Genomic DNA, 23,963 nt, shown 5'->3' with positions numbered 1-23,963 from the left:
CTATATTCAGAATATAAACAGTATATGTATCTATACCCTGTATTGCTTATAACAAAGATACAAATATTTGAGTCCTTTTTTCACTACTGAACCGTTCTTTAACAATTCAACAAAGAGTCCTAGTTGCAGAACTTCTCAGAAAGTCTCAGACAAAATACTCCACATATTCATTTAATAAGATCAACCACAGACTAGAAAAGAGAGCAAAGGCATTTTGTTTTGAAGAGGAAAGAAAAACTCAACTAGGAGCAGTTGTTTTCTACTGTAAACTTGAATTATAACATGGTACAGTTTATCTATAACAGTGAGTCTAAATGCTCTACACATCATTATGTACGTAGCAATCATTTCTTTATCAGGTCATGTTATCCAGCTGACTGGGCATTAGTCTAGGTAGCGCCAAAGTGTATTTTATATATCTTTTAGTATTATTGAGAAAGTAGGTTGCACAGTAGCTATTTAAGGTACAGATTTTAAGACTTTTTGCCGCTGAGCAGTAATTGACAACAGGGGGAACAAATCATATTTTTAATTTGAAAACAAAGCTGACTGCAATAAACACAGATATTCTTCAGATTCAGAAAGCACATAATAAGGCAAACACTGAAAAAAACAATATCAACATCCAGTCCTTCAGAATGTACAGTGTCACTGGGTGTGTATGATAAAGAAATTACAAAAATATCAGAACAGTGTAATATCTTACATATGGTCCCGTCTTTATCACACATATTACACTTTTTCTGTGGTTTCTGCAAAATGTCCCTTTCACACCAGTGCAGTTGTATCAGTAGTTTCTTTAATGTGATTAGAGATCTGTCAAAGTCAGAGCCACAGCCTTTTTTGTATATTGTAAGAAATGGTTATCTTTTAGGAGAAAAAACATTTGTAGTAAATACTGCATGACAGACCCAGGCTGACACAAACTCACCTTTTTCCAATTGTATGTCTATATATCACTGTTAAGACCTTACAGTAGAGTAATCACAATCAGGTATTAAGGTGTCAGGAATATTAGTGTACGAGCACAGCACTGTTCAGTTTGTTCTGTCAATGTAATACTTTGTGTGGCAGTCAGTACTGAACAACAGAAAGATAAAGCTATGAAATGCATTTCCTGTGATTACAGTACAACGCAAGTGATATCTTATACAGTGATCAGCCTATCAATGTTTACTCATAGGCTTTGTATTTCTGTATCTTGCCTTGGATTAATGTCATTCAAGCTTGGGGTTGAAGCTATGCTGCAGTAACGCAATAACACCAAGAACAAAGTTTGGAAGCAAAAAGGCAAAAAATACAGTGAGGAAGAAAGCAATGTCAAAAAGCTTCTAGTTAATGGCACCGTGCTTAAAACAATCAGTCTGAAACAGCAGTAGCCATGAATAATGTATTTCACGTGCATGTGTTTGGCAAAACAGGAGACACAAAGAGGAGTTTGGTCCTGATTAATTCAGTGGAAAACAGACAATAATACAAATCGTACGGGATAATATGTGTTATTGTTTGGGTTCATTTTCTAATGCTATTTTTTTTTTAAATGAATCTTTAAAAGTGACACTCAAAAACAGTGTTTTAAAAGAAACACTCCAACAGCAGAGTCCATCATGTTTCATCTCTGTGCAGTCGAACACTCAGCAGGACAAAATTGTTTCAGAAGCGCAGCAGCATAAAGGCACTGTGTTATTTCTACAAGCCAAGATAAGTAAATCCAAGAGAAACCATGACTGTATCGCTGACCACAAGAGTCCAAAGGTCCAAACAAGAAGGAGTCCAGGCAGGAAAAGCAGGGCCGGTTGACCTCCCAGCATCAATCACACAGTTTCTCTGAAATCTGTCACACAGACTTCGGTTAGCCTCCAGAAGAGTCTGAACTGAGGCCGCAGAACCAAGGGCAAAGGTCGCACAGCAGTGAGGGCACCGAGGGCAATCTTGTTAGTTTGTTTGTTCAATGCCGACAAAGCCCACACACACACTCACACACACACACACACACACACACACACACACACACACACACACACACACACACACACACACACACACACACACACACACACACACACACACACACACACATTCACAAAGAGATTGAGCTCCCACCTAACTCAAAATTGTGTGAGAAAATAGATTTTTAAAAGGTATCAAAGGTAGACTAAGCTGCATTTTGAAGGAATACTTTGAACATTTGGGGAAATGTGCAGATAGTAAGAGGAGAGGATTGACACAACTGTCTTCTGTTAAATATAGAGGTACATTCAGCAGCCTATCTTAGCGTCAACATCTGGAAACAAGGGGAAGCAGCTTGCCTGGCTTAGCCAAAGATAAAAACATTAAAATAAATCCGCCTACCGGAGCCTCTACAGCTAACTAATTACCAGTTTGCATCTCAATTGGTTAATCATTATGTTCAGTAAGGGGAATGCCAATTTTACTGATTTAGGCAAGAGCAAAAAGTGTCTTATTATAAAAAAAGGCTAATTTGGTTTGAGGTTTTAAATTACCTGAAGGCAAAAAAAACATGGGACAGAACGAAAATATAATAAATAGAGAATACTGCATTTCGAGATCACATTAATATAACTGTGATCTTCAATCAAACCACTAAACCTTTTATTTATGAAACTATCCACATGTGGTGAATAAAGCCTAAATGCGTGTTGAATGTGTTTAGTGCATCTACAGAAAAGAGCACATACGCAGTGGGGGCAGTATACAGTATCAGGATTTGAAATTAGGTTGGCAGCAGCTGCTGAACAGATGACAACTACAATGGCATTACGTTTTGAGGAGAAAACATCTTCTTTAATATAACTGTTAATCTTATAGTTATCCTCTCAATTGTTGCTCTTATTTTTTAGCCTCTAGGCACACAAAGTACGAAGGAAAGCATGTGAACAACGGTGATCATGTTTTAGCTGCTAGTAATGTGTTGGTTAAAAAAAAGTGTAAAGGAATGTTATTGAACCAACAGCATGTATTGAACAGCATTGTCTCCAGATTCAGTGCACATGGACATTCACTCATCCTCACAACAACAAAAAGCCAATCCTTTAGATAAAAAAACGAAATCTCTGTGCTTGGTTCTGCTTGTTTGATTTGATCAACGGCGAGCTAAAGGGTCAAAAGGGTCACTGTCCAGAAAAGTCTGTTTGGTTAGTTCCATTCAAATCCGTTTTATATACATTACAAATTGTACATAGTCGAGACACGGCGGATGGCCTGGCCCTTCTAGTAGTTGACCTCGTAGACCGTCGCTTTCTTATCTCCTGAGCCCGTCACAATGTACTTATCATCGATGGAGATGTCACAGCTCAGCACTGAGGACGACTCCTTTGACTGTAAGGGGAATAAAAGATGTGTGAAAAGTGCACTTACAGTAAGGCGGAAAAAGCCAAGGATGAGGGCTAAGTGTGTGGGAGATAGATATTAGGCAGAATATTTATTTTCAGTCCAGTCCATAATAAATGTAAAGTGCAGTGGCAGCTTCCAGTGCAACATATTTTAAAGATCCTGATGAAGGCTTCTTCTTCAAATGTTTGTGTCCTTGATATGCAGTGACTTTTAGTTTTTAAGATTCCTGAATATTCTGTATTCAGCACCTCCACTTGTGTGTCTGAATGGTTTTTGACTGTCATGCTCAAAGACATTTCCTTTCTTTATTCTTTCAAATCTTTGAATGGAAATTTCTGGCACCAGGATTGGGCAAATATATTCCACTTTGTTGTAAATGTACATCAATTAAGTATAGTAGTATTACAAAAAGCTGCCTGCATGTTCTTGTTCTTTACACTTACCTGGAAAATGCTGGCTCCATACGGAGTTCTCCATGCATTGAGCAGATTGTCTTTTCCTGTGCTCACAAACCACTTCCCTGCAAAGGATGACAAACTGCATTAGGCCACAATCAAGAAAAAAACATAAATGTATTATGTTGAAATGTATGAAGCAATAAAGCTAAAGTAACTCAGTCACATGTTGAGATATTTAGGTCAGAGTTAAACATTTTATTGAGAAAAATGGTTGCAAACAGTTTTGAAGAATATAAGACTTTTCTAAAATGAAAGAAAATTGAGGAAACCAGCTTTTCATTTTAACCACTAGAGGGAAAATGTATACAGAATTAGTGGGACCAATATAATACCAGCATAATGCTCAAATACTGACAGTATGGAGGGCATTTCTGTTTGCTTTATACCTTTTTACTGACCAAGCTTAATAAACTCTCGAAAATATTATAATGTTGAGATATTTTTAAATATAATTACAATCCTATATTAGATTTTAACAATACTGTAATTACAGACCAACTGGTGGCTTCAAAAAAAGTCAGGTTTGTCGTAATCAACATTTACAGAGATTGTCTATTTATCAATTCAACCATTAATTGATGACGATGTTTTAATGGTGGAGCAATCTATTCAAATCTCATCTTTTGGTTCCTGCAGATAATTCATACTGGTTCTCCATGCTAACATGTGTTAACTCATTTCAGCTTTTCTTAATTTCCAGTATATTAAAAATGGTTTGTTAGGATTTTATGTTTTACATCCCAACAGGATTTGTCCTCTTAACTTATACTGCAGCAGTATAAACCAGCTATAGATTGTAATCTCTTATCAAACATACAGTATCTCTCAACATAGTAAATATGTTTTTGACAGTTCTTCACAATTCACACAGAATTTGATCAAAAAGCCAAATCACCCAAAGATTTAGTAGATGCATATTTGTTTTTTTCTTTAAGACTTTATCTAAAACATTGATAGAATTATGAACCTGTTTAAAGTGGTAAGGATTCTTACCACAGTGAGCAAATCTGAGTGAGAGCACGCAGCTCTCATGCAGGTGGAGCTGGTACTTGTCAGGTTTGGTGACATGTAGGACCTCCACATTGTTGTTCTCCATCCCCACTGCCAGCCACTCGCCCGTTGGACAGTATCCCAGTGAAAATATCTGCAATAAAACAAGTTATTAAATCGTATTTACCATATGCTTTATAACTCCTCTCTTATATTATTCTACTGTGTTTTTTTAGCAGATGAATATTGTGTTTGTCAGCGTGGGCGGCAACTAACATAAACATATCTATTGATGCTGGCAAATCCCCTGTTCAACACATTCATAAGAATTTCATGCTTATCTGTAACGCGCACGACTGTTTCAGCTCATAAAATCATATTGAGTAAGTGATGTCCTGCTGGCAGCAATTATCAATCATAAAGGTGGGTAAATTAATTCAAATGTGTTGCCACAAATCACAGCAATATTTGTTCAGATCATTAAGACACCTCATGGCTCAATAAACCTCGTAAACACAATTGTATTTTTTGTCTTTGCCAACGCATTGGTGTATAACTCGCTGAAGCTGTTTTTAAGGGGGTGGAGGGGTTAGTACAGATATTATAGGATGGCATTAGCACTTTATTGGTCATGTCTCTCCTTGTCTGGCCTGCCCTCTCTGAGCTCTCTTTAATGCACACTCGTCTCCTCCTGAGCATACTGAGAATGCCAAATTGGTCTTTTCAGGGAAATTGCAGTAATGGTCTATTATTGCTGCTTTTCTTCTCACCTGACAAAACCCTAAATTCTTACCACCAGTGTTATTAGTGTTAAAGGCATTTGAGCACAGAAACCCTGAGCTCGTTCTAGCCTTTATAGCAGGTTAAATGTTCTGAACTGAACTTGTTAATTACTGCAATAAGTCATCACAGACACTGCAGATGGCAATGAGCTGTCCTGACATGCACGATTTTCAACAATCTGTGTATTTTACTTCAACCACCAAGCAAATCTGTATGCATTTTATACCTGGAAACTAATTCCACTCTGCTGCTACACCAACACGTACGGACACATTTAGCATGCATGCAGTGACACCAGCAGTCCGTCAGCTGGTGTAAGTGTTTGAGCTTGGTTAAGAACATAGAAAGGGTGTTTGTGTACCTGGGAGGTGAAGTCGTGCTGCTGCAGCTGCCGTCCCTCTCTCAGGTCCCAGGAGCGCACGGTGTTATCCAGGCCTCCCGTCCACAGCTTTGTCCCATCATTAGAGATGTCTATACAGCTGGCCCCATCAGTGTGGCCCTGGAACTGCCTGCAGAAAAACACAAAGCCAGACAAACCCATGTAGTAGTGTTCATCGTAGCAAATTACACACGAACATTTGGAGCTCTTAAGATAGTAACGTCTTAGTATGTATTCCTCAGGTTGTAAGATGTGTTGCTTAAGTTTTGTTGACATTAGCCCAGGCAGCAATGGAGGAAGACATGTCAGACATTCTTTGATGGGGCACCCTGGTGTCTACACTATCCAAATATAAGCCCATGAAATATATATATATTTACATTTTAAATAAAAATACATTATATCATTAAAAAGTCTGTTTGAGTATTGATGCCATTGCCATTAAAAAAAATCACTTCTAATGACATTGTTCTAAAGAAAATGTAATTATAATCAGCAGTGAGAGCCATCACTTGCACACAGACACACACACACACACACAGACACACACACACACACACACACACACACACACACACACACACACACACACACACACACACACACACACACACACACACACACACACACACACACACACACACACACACACACACACACACACACATCATCATAAAAGTAAAAAGAAAAACAACAAAATATTTATAGTCTTGCAAAGTATGGTAGAGCAATCAGTTTTAGACTTCTGGGCTGAATTAGAGACTCAGATCCTATAACTGGTTTAAAAACCCTCCCACTTCGCCCCCCACAGCTCCTTACCGAACCAGGGTCTGGTTGTGTAGGTCCCACACGGCTATGTTTCCGTCGGAGCAGCAGGAGAAGCAGACCTTGGAGTCTGGGCTGATAGCCAGAGCATAGCATGCAGGTGCTGAAGAGGTGAGTTCAGCCTTGATCCGTGGCGTTGGTGTAGCCAAATCCCAGATCGACAAAGTGCTCGCCTCGCCCCCGACTATGAGGGTCCGCCCATCCGGGAGTAACCGACAGGAACGGATGTAGTTATCTCTGTTCTGATAAACACAAACACAGTTGTTTTGTGAAAAAAAGGATCACTCCATAAACTGCTTGCTGTAAGGAGTAGCAGGCAAAACATTAGAAAGACATTCTGTATTTCACCCATATATTAAGTAACACTGCATGGATGAAGGGCTCATCACACTTACAAGGCAGTCCAGCTGGGAAACAGGGGTCTTGTTTCCAGGGTGACTGATGTCCCACACCTTGACGCAGCCCTTGCCGCCGGTGTAGACATGACGCGTGGGGTTACTGATGGTGACAGCACACACCACCTCCCCGTGGCTGAGGGTATTGATCTGTCGTGCGTGGCGCGGGATGCCTGGGCCGATCAGCGCATCAGGGGGAAAAGGCACAGGCTGCATCTGTCCATCAGCACTCACATGAAAGGAGTACGCTCTAGAGGAAAGAAAATGTGACAATAGAGGTGGAAGTGTGGGTAAACGAACATGCACATGTGAGAAAGAAAAAAGAGTAAATGGGGATTTATTAAACGAAGGAGGAAACATACGGTTTTCCACCAGGAATGCCTGACAGGTTGGGAGGAAGGCCAGGGACACGCATGTGGTGGTGAGGATCAAATCCTACCTATAAGATGTGAGAAGAGAGGTTAGAATACAATAAAACAATAAACACTAGTTTTCACGCTGCATGTTTAAAATAATCTTTTAAGAAGAGACATGAACTGGCGTTTGTAGCTTGCATACTGTATTATCTGAAAACTGCTTTCTGTATTAATTGCACCGTCAACTACGATAAACAAGTGAAAAAAACCGGTAACGTTAAACAGCTACTGACAACTACAATATAAATAATGTAATGTAATCACTGAAAATCTGTTTGTTTTATGGAATTCACACTTTTTATTCAGTCACACATTTATTCTAGCCTTGTTTGTTTTGTTTTCAATCTGTAAATCACCAATCAATGCTGACTGAGCGTCCAACCAAATAAAACATTTCTACCTTTTATCCCTAAAAATTATATTCTCTCACTTCAGGCACATTTTTCCATGTTTGCTATTTGGTTTTAGTTTTTACGGTTCAAATGTTTCTGATTACACGGAGAGTGTGAACAGATATGGTAATTTGAATGAGCACTAGAAGCAGGCACACGGTTAGAATGCTTAAACTGCTTAAAAATAAATTCCTTTATTTTATTTTTGGCCTTTTCTATTGTAGATTTTTGGTTACCAGTTCTCGGCATGCCAAACATGGAGTTAATTCCATACTTGGTACTATGCATACATATGTCAATGAACTTGGGTATGTTTGTGTACCACTTGTGTGCGTCCGTAAGCTGCCACTGCAGCGGCTGCGACCGCACTCATCTGTGGAGAAATGTTATGCAGCCCGCTGTATGCTGCTGCGGCTCCAATCAGCTCTCCGTTCATACCCGGGTGGGGAACCATTCCAAACGGACTCGGGTACGAGCAGGGCACAGCCAACGGCGTGCGGAGACCAGGAGCTACAAGACAAAACACTGTCTGACACAAGTTGGAACATTTGCATCTGATGTTAGAAGGCCTATTTGATTTGATTTCAAAGTCTCATGGATGCATTCAGAGAGGTTTGAAGCTCTGCTTGCAACACTCACCAAGCGCCTCAATTCCTACAGGTTTACCAGGGGCAGACCTCAGGCTCGGGGTGGAGGTGCTGCTCAGTGTCGGGGCGTCGGAGCGGGATGTGGGGGAGCTGGACTTGGACACAGGCGTTGTGGACTTCTCATTCTACAACAAAAAAAGGCTTAAAATCAGGTAAATCCCAAACTGATCAAAAAATGCACTTAAAGTGAAACAAAAATCTAATTGTGAAAAGATTTAAGAGAATGAAGACAAACGCAGCTATTTCAAGAGGACAAACATTTAAATTATACATTAAGCTGCGATTTAATTTATGATTGGTTTTCTATAAACGCTTTCTGAACCTGATATTATCCCGGGTTTTTTCACTCACATTTTGCCATTTATTCACATTTTTCTTATCATCCTATTTACCTTTTTGCAAACTCTGACTGGAGTTTGTCATCATTCAAATCAGGCCTTGATTTCCTTATATATTTTACTCACAATGATTTCATTTGTTCTGAATGCCTAAAAATAGAAAACTACCCTGAGAAATGATGAAGAAAAAGATCAGAGGGCTATAATTACCCCAACGACTCACCAAATTAATCTCTTTGGATTTGGATGAAGGTGTGCTGCTGGAGGAGGCGATGGAGGACGGGCTCAGTGGAGCATCCTTCTTCGACAGGCGGCTCTTGTCCAATCCGTTCTCCCGAGGCGAGTGGGCAGGACTTCCTCGTGGAGACGCTGGATCCTTTGGTGGGTATTCACAGGCAAAGATTAGAAAATAAAAAGGATTTTCATAAATGTTTTTATATTAGACGCCAGGATGTGTTGTACCTCATTGGAGACATCCACTACCAAGTTGTCATCGCTCTTCTCTCCATCACTTTCCTGGGATAGACACAGAGTAGAAAAACACACACACACTTACAGTTTTGAAAAAAACTTTGTGTAAGATTTATACAAACTACCTAAGAACTTTTACATTGCATTTGCATGTACATTTTTTGTGCTCGTCAATTTATCATTTGAAAATTAGCACTCCTTTCTTTTTCTCTGAAAAGGTCAATTTGAGCCCAGACTCCACTTTAGTCGAGAGTGAATGTGATAATAATCACAAAACAAGAAAATCAAGTGCTTCTGCTTTTCATTCACAAATGAAAAAAGGTATACATATAAAAATGTACCTAAGTCATTAAAGGTAAAATAAATGATGATGACTCACATAGCGTGTAGAGGCCAGCTCCTTATCCTCAGTCTTCTGTTTTTTGCTGTCGGAGGAGTAATCGCTTGAACTCCTGTGCTTCTCTCGGGTCCGAAAGCTGGCCGAAGGGGACACGGATGAACTCTGGAAGAAACATGAAAGACTTGAGTGTCCCAAGTAATGCTGTGTTTGTATTTAAATATATTGTAACCATCTTTATCCTTATGTCTTAAATCAGCTGTAAAGCTTGTTCAGCATGTCCTGTCAAACATTCATTGTAAAGACTCTTTAAATAAAGGCAAGTGGAAAAACCCATAAATGTTATTCCATTTAAGTCCTTTGTTTTGGGTGAAAATAGATATCTTCCAAACAAACTAGGCAAATAAAACATCTGTACTACGAACAATAGGAGGTAAAGAGAGAACATTTGTTTGTTATATGGGAGAACCAACCCTTTTATATAGAAAATGAGATTGCATCTATTATTGTCAAGTAAAGTAAATTAGACGCAGGGGTATTTGGCAATTACCACTAGTACTTTGGGCCTACTTGTTCAGGTTACACTTGAAAAATATCCAATAAGGAATCTTCCAGAGAGACACAGCTGAAGAGATGACACATTATGTTCGAAGATCTGTTGTGGGTTGAAGCTGGTCCACTGATGTCTCTCTTTTCTTAATCAAATATGGCATCTTTTAAATAGCATTAATGACAGATTCATCCTCTCTAAGAAGCAAAGATCAAAATAAGGTCAACTGAACATTTCCCCTCTTGCTCGGCCTGTCCCTGCTGATCTCTCTCTCTCTCTCTTTCGGAGGCTTCTTCTTCACAGAGAGAAGGACAATAAAGCAGGACCTTTAACTCGACCTTTCCACTAACTCACGCTTGTAACCTTTCCACTGCCCTTTGCCGTGCTGCAAGTGTTGATGACAAGATTCAGTGGGGGAGGAGTGAGTTTCGGTGTGTGTGTGTGTGTGTGTGTGTGTGTGTGTGTGTGTGTGTGTGTGTGTGTGTGTGTGTGTGTGTGTGTGTGTGTGTGTGTGTGTGTGTGTGTGTGTGTGTGTGTGTGTGTGTGTGTGTGTGTGTGTGTGTGTGTGTGTGTGTGTGTGTGTGTGTGTGTGTGTGTGTGTGTGTGTGTGTGTGTGTGTGCGTGTGTGAGTCTGTAAACGGGCCACACTTGTACCTGTTTACATTTTAGTACTCCGTATGTGCAAACAATGCTGAGATGTCAGTGTGTGTTCAGGTGTCTCTCCTTGAGTGAGACAGAGCAGGTTGAGCCCCCTCCCCACCTTTACTCTATCACACATTTTCTAGTCTCATTAGATTAATTAGTCTGAAAATTAGCTCTTTGAAAAACATCAAGGCAAATTAATTTGGCTGCAGAGACAAATGAAGGCTCCGCCGGCAGTACAAGCGTGTGTGCAGTGTGTGCGCTGTGACTGGGTGAAACTATTAATTTACCATCACACCGTAATTATATTTGCCTCCCATTTCAAATTGATTCTGCAAGTTCTGATAATGATACCTGTAACCTTCACTGTGCTGCTCAATTACAGTTTTGGAAAACAACTTTGGTGTCTCTCTTGTAAAAGCCCAGGATGACCGAGCGTCTCTTAATGTCGTTAAGTAGCATGAAGTCAGGAGTAATCCTCAAGGTGGATGTTAAGGCTGCATTAAATGTTAAACACTGTTTAAAGAGAAATGGTATCAGTACAAAAATAACCTGGAGCTTTAAGAGGTGTTTTATCATCACAATAACATTCTGTACTTCTTTGACTCTGTAGTTTTGTCTTGTTGTGCTTTATTACCTAGAGACTATCACTGATTTGAATGCCTTTCTTTTCCTTGAACTTCCTATTCATTCACACAAAGTACACCTGGAAGCTGCCTGATCTGACTCGAAAGGAGCAGCTGGGGTTTAGAGGTCTTGCTCAAGGGCCCCTTCGGAAATTCAATTTTTCTAACCTTTTGGCTTTCACTGACCCAGTTTAAAAAAACTAAATTAAGTTGCTCCAATACTCATAATTGTGTATCACAATGCAAAAATAAAAATGCTATGATATGTAACACAGTATTGGATATGATATCATGTCACTATGTATTCTCCACTGCTGTTACCAAGGTCAGTTATTCCTTTTTAACTTTAGCATACATAATGTTCAACAAAAGCTCCTGAATTGGCCTTGTGGTGTGTATCTCAAAAACAAGATGACTGATACATTCACACAAATACAGCCATTTATATAATTTGTTTTTGTTAAACAGTATTGACATTGCCAATTACTGTATTTTAAATCTTTACTTCATTTCACTTTGTTTTTGGCTTCCACCTTTCCTGTTTTCTTTTTCCATCCCTTAAAATGTTGCTTCTTGCCACCAGCAGTGAGAAGGTACATTTCTGCTTTGTAAATATCTGAGAATTATTTTGATCCCCTGGTTTCTCAGCTTCCTTCACTCAATATCCCTCAAAAATGATGGCTGAGCTCACACCAAAAAACCTTTTTTACTCTGGTTTAAAGTCAGTATCCCCTCTGATCCCACTGTTCCACTCAACTCGTTTTTTATTCCACAGCCAACACAGCATGGAAGTCCAGCCTGAACTTTGTAAACTGATTTTCTTTAAAGATACAAACAAAGCATCCTAACAATTTCAAAAGAGACACATTGCAGCCAACCAATAAGCAAAAAATCAAGACAAAAAAGTATAAAAGAAAAGTGTGACGGTCACCACCGCAGAAGGTTTACTTTTGTGATTCAGTCTAAAGGTCAGTGTAACCATGAACGCCGCCTCATTAGGAATTCATCCTCCATCTTTTTTTCTAAACAAACAGTACATAATCAAGGTTGTCCACTTTGTTAAAGAGTAGTTTTACCTTGAGTGATTGTATTAAAGGTCAGAGAATTAAAAAAAAAAAACTGTTTTAATTGCAACTACTCCAAACATCCTGTTGTCGCTTAATAGACTGAAAAGGGAACATTCAATGTCATTGACAACTGAACCAATAATCAACTTAATGGGATAAGTGTGTCTGACAGGCTTAAGGAGGTGCAGTCCTTGAACGCACCACAACTGCATAATAGTCTGTATTGGCAACAATAACAGACACAAATGAACATCTGCAACAAGCAACTTTATCCGGCGGATGTGCAAAGGCAGAAGACATTAAGGCACAGATGTTCATGCAATTCACACACACTGAACTCAGTGGACTGTTGCCAAGGCAACTGTGGACCACTGACAACGGGCTTATTGGTTTCATGAAGTGACTGTTGGCTGTGTGTGTTCTCACAGGGCGCTAATGAAAGGCATTCATCATTCAGGTCTCCCTATCTTTACCTCACATTTCTGACAACCTCACACACACACACACACACACACACACACACACACACACACACACACACACACACACACACACACACACACACACACACACACACACACAACACAAACACAAACACAAACGCAGCTAATCACTCCCATCACGGTGCTTACAGCTGTGTGTGTGTGTGTGTGTGTGTGTGTGTGTGTGTGTGTGTGTGTGTGTGTGTGTGTGTGTGTGTGTGTGTGTGTGTGTGTGTGTGTGTGTGTGTGTGTGTGTGTGTGTGTGTGTGTGTGTGTGTGTGTGTGTGTGTGTGTGTGTGTGTGTGTGCAGGATGATACACTTCATGGGGGGCTTGAGGTAACATATTAAACATTCCTCCTGTCTCCACCTACTCTAAAAACACCAGAGAACACCCACAACCTGCTAAATACATGCATGTGTGTGTGTGTGTGCGCACGTGTGTGTGTGTGTGTGTGTGTGTGTGTGTGTGTGTGTGTGTGTGTGTGTGTGTGTGTGTGTGTGTGTGTGTGTGTGTGTGTGTGTGTGTGTGTGTGTGTGTGTGTGTGTGTGTGTGTGTAAGCTTGGGCTGCCTGAATAAAGAAATGCTAATCTGCTCATTGAGTATTCAACAAACCAAATGTTTGCCTTGGGAAAAAAGCTCAGCTTAAGGGACTAATTACTACAAGTGCTGGATGTAATGTTGCTCGGTTGAACTCCCTCTTTCCTTCACTAGTCAGATGTGTGCTTTTTTCTTTTTTCATCCGCTTCTCTTTATTTAGCTTTGTCTGCATTTCCAAATTTGATTTAAATGAATGTGTATAAAAACGACTAGTGGATGAGAGAAAAATGTGTATTACAAAATAAACAAGCATAATATCAATGTATTTAATATAGTTTCTGTTATACTAACAACACAGTTATAATGTACTTAATGTAAAATTACACAGAAACATTGTTTTTTACAACATCAGAAAGTATTTTTAGTCATTCTGTGATTGAATGTGACTTCGTAACAAACATCACGTTGACAAAAAGGATTTAAATAAATGTGGCTAAGAGTTATTATCATGCCTTATAAGTCACAGCATGTTTGGACTCTGGTTTTTTGTATTTTTTCTCTTTATAGTTGACACAGCTTTGAATGAGGACGGCAGGAATCATTTATCGGTCTCAATTCACATTATTTGCATGTGATACAAAATACTAGTCTTCGGCTCCCAGGAAGTGTGTTACCAATAAAACTGAATGAAGAAATCTGTGCTGTAATGTTGATAAATGAAAGAAAAGTTGCTGTATTGTGGGTTGTGTACCAAAAGAAGTGTTGCTATTATTTCATTATTAGCGGGTTGAGTGGGATCTGTATGTAAAAGAGAATGAAATAAATAACTTACCTTAACCGAGTCTCTGTCTGAGGAGGCGGAGGGCAGGAGACAGAAAACAAATTAAGGCATTAAATGATAGAGCAACAAGCGCAATAATGCATGTTCAAAGAGACACATGAAAAGCAGAAAGATAATGTAGAACCAACACATAAGCACACATTACACTCTAATAGAAAAGAGAGGCAAACAGATATGAACAGATTTCAAAAAGTATTTCTCTTTGCCAGACTTTGTTCAAAACGTGCAAGAAGCTGATGGATATGCAATATAAGGAGCCCAGGGGGGCAACATTACACTACATTGGTAACAAAGTAAAACTACAAATAAAGTAACCTCTAATATACTGTAAACACACACGCCCATTCACAGGAACTCAGCTAGAGAAATTGGATTGTTATTGATTGTACTCCTAATGGGGGAGACTATTACCTGGGTTAGCAGCCGTAGCTTTACTGCAGCTACAGGGCAAGGTTAAATGCTCTGCTGCTCAGTAAAAAGCCTCACAGTCATGCTGCAACAGAGTAATTAACAGCTGGCACACACAGTTTCTATCACACACACACACACACACACACACACACGCACACACACACACACACACACACACACACACACACACACACACACACACACACACACAACACTCACACACACACACACACACACACACACACACACACACGTACACAGACAAACAGTCTCTATTAACTGTAATTAAATGCTTGAGCTCAAAGTCAGCTCGCAGAAGAATTGGCAGAGGCGTTCGGCGTGTGCAAAGGAAAAGAGGCAACATGATGGTTGTGTATATCGCTCCTTATTAGGCCAATTAAAACTGCATAATGACAAATCAGTTTTTAATTGCTTTAACTGCTGTTCATTCAGAGTAATAACAATTAGGCATCAGCTAGTACAAGTGCCGGTATTATTCTTAATTCTTAACTTTGATTGGATAAGCCAGACATGAAAAATACGTTTGGGGTCATAAACTGAACAAAAGATAAAGGCTTCAGTTTGTCTTTCATACGCATTTAGTATCTGCTAATGAATGACATAAAAGAGCACAAGATTTTGCAATTTGTATGAAATATTGAGACAACTCAACACAGAGCAGGCCTTACCTCTCGGGTGTTCGTTGTTGCTGTCGTGGTGTTTCCTGTCGTCTTTGAGCGGCAGCTGGTGGCTCAGTGCAGAGGACAGAGCCAACAGGCTGGCAGTACCAGCCCCGGGGGGCAGGGGGGGCTGGAGGCCCGCTGGGTGAGGTGTGAGCGGGACGGGGATGGCGTGGCCGTGCGAGAGGTGCTGAGCCTGGAGCTGCTGCTGCTGAACCACACAGAGATCATGATCAGTGTTATGCAGTGGCGGTTCTAGACCAATTTGAATGGGGGGGCCAGGCTGGGGCCAGTTATTTTCTGAGGGGGGCCCAATAAATGAAGGACGAAAAAGACAAAGACAATATGAAGTAATTGCGCATAAGAAAACAATGCAATACAGTTATTGGTATTTGTTTCATTACACATATTTATATGCTTACCTTTAACATTTGTGTGCTGTTTGGGTCTGTGGGACCCGTTTTCAGTATTTACTAAAATAAAATATATGCAATCTAATTATTTTAACCTGCTTTATTTGGGGGTGGACCTCACATCCTCTAGGGGGGGCCTCACATCCTCTAGGACAGGGGTCTCCTACACGTAGATCGCGAGCTACCGGTAGCTCGCAAGCCCTCAATAAATAGGTCGCCAAGCAAATCCAAAATGTAAAAAATACACACAAAAAAAGGAAATGTAATTAAAAGAATCTACCCTATGCATAAATTAAACCTCAATCATAGCGAACTCTATCTACTTACTACAACTCTATATCTATCTAACACCCCTCCTCCCCCACAATGAATATCGACCAATCACGTTCTTGCAACAGTTTAAAAGGGGAGTGATTAGTAAAATATGCATAAATAGAAAGAAAGAATAGGTAATTAACTATAGGTAACATAAGATAAGAATAAACAAGTTTAAATGATTTTGTATTGGTTGTGATCATATTCTAAAGATGTATAGATCTAAAGAGGTGTTGTGTAGATTCTGCCAGAGGGAAAATCACGGTCAAACCCCTGAGCTGCCGTGATTGGTCGATATTCATTGTGGGGTGGGGGGAGGAGGGGTGTTAGATAGATGTTTGGATCATTGAAAAGTATACAGCTCCCTTTCATCTGAGTGTTGGGAGCTGTATCCATAAATTAATGTTGTGCTCAAAGTGCACCGGATTGATGCATTTCACTTCCCATTTAAAAAAAAAATCTTCCCTAGAGGAGGTGAGGCCCATCCACCCCCAAATAAAGCAGGTTAAAATAATTAAATTGAATACATGTTCTTTTAGTAAACACTGAAAATGGGTCCCACAGACCCAAACAGCACACAAAGGTTAAAGGTAAGCATATAATAATGTTAAAATGTGCTAAATATATACACTGCAAAAAACAAAACAAAAGAGGAGTAAAAGTAGCTCACGACTTGTTTTATTTTTTGAAAGTAGCTCTCATCCTAAACAAGGTTGGAGACCCCTGCTCTAGGGGGGTCAGGGGGCACTTTTCAATAATCCAAACATCTTTAGAATATGATCTCAACCAATAACAAATCCTTTAAACTGGTTTATTCTTATCTTATGTTACCTAGTTAGCATTCTTTCTTTCTATTTATGCATATTTTACTAATCAATCCCCTTTTAAACTGTTTGTTTTTTACTGTCCTGAGAGAGAGTAATGGCAGATGGAAAATGGTTTTAGTTGTCAAGTGTTATTTAATGTACAGTTTCTCACACACACACTTTCTGAAAATCAGTTTGATGTATTTTACAGCATCTTCTTTAAATCTCTATGTGTGTGTGTGTGTGTGTGTGTGTGTGTGTGTGTGTGTGTGTGTGTGTGTGTGTGTGTGTGTGTGTGTGTGTGTGTGTGTGTGTGTGTGTGTGTGTGTGTGTGTGTGTGTATGTGTGTGTGTGTGTGTGTGTGTGTGTGTGTGTGTGTGTGTGTGTGTGTGTGTGTGTGTGTGTTAGTGTGTGTGTGTGCGTGTGCGTGTGCGTGTGCGTGTGCGTGTGCGTGTGCGCGTGCGCGTGTGCGTGCGTGGTGCGTGCGTGTGTGTGTGTGTGTGTGTGTGTACCCACTCCTATGATTGCATTGAGTTCAGCCATGGTGACCTGCTTGGCCCGCTCCACCGCCTGCACCACCTGCTGCTGATGCTGGGAGAGATAGACACAGCAGAGAGAGTGAAATATAGCAGCAGCAACTAAGATGATGAAAATAATATCTATTGAAACATACACAATTCTCTGAAATAAATACAGATCAGATTGTCTGCACACCTCTCATCTAAACAATGATTTTGCCATCAATCGGTTCACAAGTAAGTGACAGTGCCTTACTAAAAGCTTTGCATTCGGGATAGTGAAAAAATTCCCATCCATCAGTTTTTCAGAGATTCAAAATTCAAGATTCAAAGGCATGCCAGGCTCCTCCAACAATGCGACATAATATATAAAAGACTATATATAATATATATATATGTTATATATAAGAAAATAAAATAGCGCAAGAAAAAACCATGAAGAATAAAATAGAGCAAGATTATCTTGCAAGAGTAATTGGCAAATGCAAATTATACCAGCTCTAAGCACAAGTTCAATGAAATTCTATTGTATATTTTTTGCACATCTCAGAATAGTGTAGCTATAGAGAATAAGACATATTTGTGGAGAGAGAGAGAGACCCAGAGAGACAGACAGCTAACAGGGCAACAAGTCATCCACAGATTGCTGAGCGAGGAAGACAGATCCACACGATGAGAGAGAGCAGCAGAGCTTCAGGAGCGCAAAACATCAAAGTAGGGCAGAGACGAAAGAGCTTATCCAGTGTGGAAATGAACCTGACCATCAAGTTCAGCTACACCTCTGCAGAGTCTAAACGTGACTCACACAGATGAAAGGTGAATATTGGCCAATAGCTTCTAAAGAATTGTTACCAACTTCTCATAAACATAATAGACCATCACTTTTTTACTTTGATATTTCAACCCAATCAGATGCTTTTCATTTGATCACCTTTGCCCTTAGAATGTATTTGCCATAAGGTGACACGATAATTGATGGAAACACTGTCTCTTTTTCTGGTTGGATTACTGACTGAGTTTCCCTGGCTGGCACACTGTTGTAACTAAGGAAACACTTATAAGTGTATACGAAAAGCTGCTATCAGTATGAAAACCTTACAAATGTACACGAGGTAAGATATTTATTTTATTTTATGAATTGCTAGTAACTGTCACACATTACCAAAATCATTTGATCAGTTCAGCTAAATAATGTCGGATTAAAGGTTTGGTTTGTTAAAAAATATAATCGATAACAATATCCACTAACGGACTGATTTATGATACTGATACCAAAACCTTACTTTATTAAATCCCATTACTTGCAGAGATCAAACCCGACAAATTATTTTATTTTTAAAGAAAAAGATAAACCTATAATAATGAGAAAAGATGTGATCTACATTTAGCGAAATCATGATTTAAATCAAGAAACAAGACTAGACTATGACCCAGGATTCAGTTATATCGTGAGTTGCTTGATAAGTTAAAATATTCTTGGTTAAGACTCAATTTGCATCTATATGAACAAATATAGAATTTTAGGGATAATTCCAAAAAAGAGCAAATACTTCTGAGCAATTAATTCACAATACACTAGGTTGACTAAGTACGTCATCGTATTTGTGACAACAACAAGAAAAACTCTAAACTGTGAAAAGGGAAAATATAAAAAAATGACCAAAATAAAATACACAAGGCTCTTCCAGACACACACAGTCATTGTGATTTTCTGCCACATCTTAATATGATTGTCATAATAAAAATATGCACACGTAAAAAGGGCTGTGCATCAAAACAAAAGCAGCATAAAGCTGTTTCCTCTCCCTTCCCCCCCCCCCCCCCCCTCTCTGCGGGCCTCAGGGCTGTGTAGCAGCACCGCAGTCTAATGCCATTATTCCTAATCCACCCTAAACCCTCCTAATCCATGGCTAATCTGGAGGAGAGTTTTGGAGTCCACACTCACTCCTTCCCGCTGTTCCCACACCTCAAAACACACACACACACACACACACACACACACACACACACACACACACACACACACACACACACACACACACACACACACACACACATACACACACAGTCCTTTAGAACCAGGACACACACCAAAATATTCCATAATAAACATTATTATTCAAAACACCTCTGACTCCCACTTCTGTACAAGCACACAGTGTACTTTATGTGCATGCAGGTGGACACACACACTAAACCAAATAAGCTTAAACACAAAAGATTGTTCTCGCACACACTCTAAGCCGCTGGCTCCTGCATATGTTAGTGGGAGACATTTAATAAATTCAGAGCATATCAGCCTATCCCGAGCAGGGAGGATTAGCCTAGGATAATCTGTGTGTGTGTGTGTGTGTGTGTGTGTGTGTGTGTGTGTGTGTGTGTGTGTGTGTGTGTGTGTGTGTGTGTGTGTGTGTGTGTGTGTGTGTGTGTGTGTGTGTGTGTCTCAGCTCTCTCTCTCACCCACCTCTGTCTTAACTCACAGCGACAGGCATGTTTTAAGTCTTACCTCTTGAGAGAGGAAGGGGATGACTTGGGCGCAGATTGCGTTCAGCCGCTTGACGATCTCCGCCTGCAAGACAGAGAGGTGGGCACACACAACACAATCATTTTCAACTTCAGACAAGGAGGCGTTGTCTTCTTCACATGACTTAAACATTATAGTAATAGCTCACATTGGTTTTCTCTACATGATAGCCAGCTCATGTGAAACAATTTGATGAATTCTCAGTTGTTGAAAGCTTTTACGTGGGGTGTTAGAAACATCATGTCTGGCGGGTTTTTTCCAAGGAAAATCTTTTGTCTCACAGGAACTGAGGCCAACAGAGACTAAATGAGGAAGGATATACACTCCATACATTTATTTTACCTTGAGGATACACACAATTGGTTGTAATGAGTAGCACCGAATGTAAACCCTAACTTTAGTTTGTTTACAAAAACTCCACAGGGGCTCTTTTAAATTAAGCATTTAATAAACACATGAACTGTGATTGGAAGTCTGCGTAGCAAAGGCCATGAAAAGAGAAAAAACGCCAGAAACTCAAACTTCATGTGCAGAAAACTGCAAGATAGAAGACATCAAAGTACCACCCACACTGTGTGTTTCAAAGATGATCTCTGGAAAGTGCAGTGCACAGGCAGCACGGTAATGAGCACTTAGCACCAATGTCACCAAAACAGAAAAAAACAAGCGTCACAGAAAGTGCTCTCAGAAACTTTATTATTCAATGTTAAAAGTAAAGCAGATGTTCTGCCAAGAAGCCTGAACAAAGGGAAATGATTCAGACTGACCAAAAAAGAAGGTTGTTACATGTCATCCAACGAGGGAGTTAGTAACTCTTTATGACCTTATTTGTTGATTTGTTTTAATCAGCTAAATTAAGACCAATCTACTGAAAAAAGCCATAATGAAATATGATTATGTCTCCAAGTCCAATGCGGTAGTATCCTGTCAAGGGCTTCTTTCATGTGTATAACCTTGACAGAGGTGAACTTTGCTCTGGTATCAGCAGTAACAGAAGCCCCCGGAGGCCATGAAAGCAAACCTCACATGGATACAAACCCTTCAGACAGACGCACACACCTCACTGCACCAGGATACTACACAAAAACACAACCATGTGCGCACTGGCAGGTGCACACCTCCACAGCCTTCTCTGTATTCATCAGATGTTTTTACTAAACCCAAGGGTTGGCTTTTAAAGATTATACAGCACTCTCTCTCACTCCACATCAGGTAGGTATGTCTTTTTACAGGAAATTGCCTGATCCACTGTCCCAAAGGGAGTGCTAGTAGTGCAACTCTAATCCAAACACAAACACAAAAGGAGACACAGACTTGCACTCAACCACACACTAAATGGAAAACAAGGATAAACACCATTTCTTTTTTTTGTAAGACTAAACTATAATTTACAGTATATCCTCAAGAGGTCACGTAACCTGCAAGCACAATGGTTGGAGAACTCTCGGTCACTCCTGTCATACTGATTTTTTTTAAATATTATGACTTCCAGAGCCAACAGCAGTTTGTTCTAGGGATGACCCCCAAATAGGCGACTATTGTATCTTACGAGCTTGATTTGACTGCCAATTTCAGAGTTTAATTGACGCAGTGGCAGAAAAAGGGGTTTTGAAAAAAAAATTCAATAATTCCACCCATTGTCCCGTGTCGCTAACCCTTTTCGTATGTTGATCGCTACAATCGGGGGAATGGAATTATAGATGACGGTAGCTACTAAAACCACGAAAAGCACAAGTTATAAGACCCTGTGTCAGTGACTCAAAATGACTCAAATGCAGAAAATACTCATAAGGCAAGCTAGGACCAAGGATAATTTCCTGAAGGCCAAGGACATGAACAGGCTTACATGTTGGCAACAGTATTGAAGAGCGTACAAGAAAAATTCAAGACAGGTGAGAAGGTCAGAAACAGGAAACAAAGCAAAACCTGTACACTAGAGATCTATAGCTTCCAGATAGATCCTTTGAAAATGCAAGTGAAGAGGACCTAAATTAGTGAATCACTCCACCTGCACTTTTACAGTACAGTTTAAATACCGTTTATTCTAACATATTATGATTAATACTTAAACACATGTTAGAGATCAGCAGTCCAGGGCTGATAGTTGTACTGATTTTTATTCAGGTATAAGATGTGTGCTCTGGCAAAGAAGCAGCAGCAGCAGCTCTGCAAAGGTTTTGCCATTTAAGAGTATGCTTCAGAATAGATGAGGAGCTAGAAGAAGTGCACCGATGTTCACCATAACCAGACAGCAGACAGACGGTAAAAACAAACATGAGGGCAATAACACAGCTTCATGCTGATCCTTTTCCACTCTGCGTACATTTGCAGTCATTTCCACAGATTTGAGTGGTCATTTACTGAAGAGATTCCACTGAGTTACTTCATTCAATGTTGATGATTCACTTATGGACAAATACTGGTCAGAAAATAGTAATACTCTTAAACATCTCAGGAATTACGTTTGTTCTGCTGTTGTGCTTTTATAAGTGAGTGATTGGCAGACAACACTTAAGAGGCAATACATGTCAAACATATATATTGTAAGACACATGACCACAGGATGTCTGAGCACCAGCTATCAGTAGACTTAGGGAACCATTTGTCAGGCAGTTTGGTAACTCCAGGGAGTCCAACTTACCTGTGATTAACACAGCAACTCACTCTGCCACACACAACCTAAAACACTGACATTTTCATTTTATATCTAAAGTTTATCCTGTGAAGACTTGCTGTGCACACATGCCCTTTTTCAGCTGGGTTCTGCTTCACATTCATACACACCGGGGAGCTGCCCGGTACATATTAGTCTCTGGGAAACTTGACTGTTTATTAGTTGGTTGGGGTTTAGTGCCTTGCTCAGGGGTATCCAGTGTGATGTGTTGAGGGCAAATAAGGCCATGCTCTGTATTTGCACCCTAACAAGTGAATGAAAACACTGCTCCCTCTATGACTGTTGAAGGACACAGTGAACGGACGGTAGACAGCTAGAGGTGAGGATCAGTTGGGGGAGATGTTGCCATATCTGCTTGGACACTTCGCTGCAACATATCATACTCCCAAAGATGGCTCTGTAGCACAAGTATTTGGGGGCAATGTATACCCCTATGATAAAGCTGACAGGAAGTGAGGAGGAAGACGGGGTGGGGTTTCATTTCATTTGGTTATTGCCTTGATGTAGTATTGACATTTTACATTGTGTATTTAACAGTAGAACCGCCAACGGGTACATTTTACCCGCAGCTGTTTTTGTATTGTATGTAACTTTTTTTCCATAACATATTAAAGTCTCCCAGTCTGTGACTTTTCCTGAAAGTGTGTTATACAGCACCCTCTGTTCTAAAAAATTGTCAATAGAAAGTCAGATTGAAAAGATCGCCAAATAAATTGCCATTTATACCCATATCCGCCAGCCGGTAATATTTACCTCATAGCAAATGCAGCGTAAACATGACGTGTTGCTATAGCAACGCCTTTTGTCTACTGCGGTTCCTTATAGATAGAGAGATAGATAGAGAGAGATAGATAGATTTATTGATAGATAGAGAGAGAGAGATAGATATATAGTTATAGATAGTGTAACATCTTGGAGAATACAAGATCTTGGATGACTGAGCTCACGTTGAGGACGTAATGCATGTGTGCAGGTTACGTGCCAGTTGAATAAAGATGGACACTCGGAATGAGAGAAGTAGTCCGCGTCGTCTGTTTATGTAGACAATTATATATCCATAGAACAGAACACTACAGATGGATCGATAGAT

The 23,963-nt window shown here is 39.9% G+C and overlaps 1 protein-coding gene across 2 annotated transcripts in view; it reads right to left on the bottom strand.

The window, feature by feature from the left end:
• Positions 1 to 514: 514 nt before the first annotated feature.
• Positions 515 to 23,963, bottom strand: part of LOC307044801 (transducin-like enhancer protein 4) — a 32,575-nt gene continuing 9,126 nt past the window's right edge. The window contains exons 5-20 of one of the 2 annotated variants that reach the window (XM_079690192.1): positions 20,182 to 20,244; positions 17,674 to 17,748; positions 15,633 to 15,834; positions 14,524 to 14,540; positions 9,828 to 9,950; positions 9,440 to 9,493; positions 9,201 to 9,353; positions 8,632 to 8,764; positions 8,315 to 8,502; positions 7,547 to 7,623; positions 7,185 to 7,434; positions 6,784 to 7,031; positions 5,947 to 6,094; positions 4,806 to 4,956; positions 3,798 to 3,874; positions 515 to 3,339 (exon numbers count right to left, since the gene is read on the bottom strand). In XM_079690192.1, coding sequence (XP_079546318.1) covers positions 3,232 to 3,339; positions 3,798 to 3,874; positions 4,806 to 4,956; positions 5,947 to 6,094; positions 6,784 to 7,031; positions 7,185 to 7,434; positions 7,547 to 7,623; positions 8,315 to 8,502; positions 8,632 to 8,764; positions 9,201 to 9,353; positions 9,440 to 9,493; positions 9,828 to 9,950; positions 14,524 to 14,540; positions 15,633 to 15,834; positions 17,674 to 17,748; positions 20,182 to 20,244 — 2,067 coding nt within the window. In that variant the 3' untranslated portion in view covers positions 515 to 3,231. The remainder of the gene's footprint in view (positions 3,340 to 3,797; positions 3,875 to 4,805; positions 4,957 to 5,946; positions 6,095 to 6,783; positions 7,032 to 7,184; positions 7,435 to 7,546; positions 7,624 to 8,314; positions 8,503 to 8,631; positions 8,765 to 9,200; positions 9,354 to 9,439; positions 9,494 to 9,827; positions 9,951 to 14,523; positions 14,541 to 15,632; positions 15,835 to 17,673; positions 17,749 to 20,181; positions 20,245 to 23,963) is intronic. The other variant, XM_079690193.1, reaches the window with a different exon arrangement.

Source organism: Notothenia rossii (genome assembly GCF_949606895.1).
Source record: "Notothenia rossii genome assembly, chromosome: 6".
Classification (NCBI taxonomy): domain Eukaryota; kingdom Metazoa; phylum Chordata; class Actinopteri; order Perciformes; family Nototheniidae; genus Notothenia; species Notothenia rossii.
Note: the sequence above shows the minus strand (reverse complement) of the source record. Positions and strands in the feature narration are given on the sequence as shown.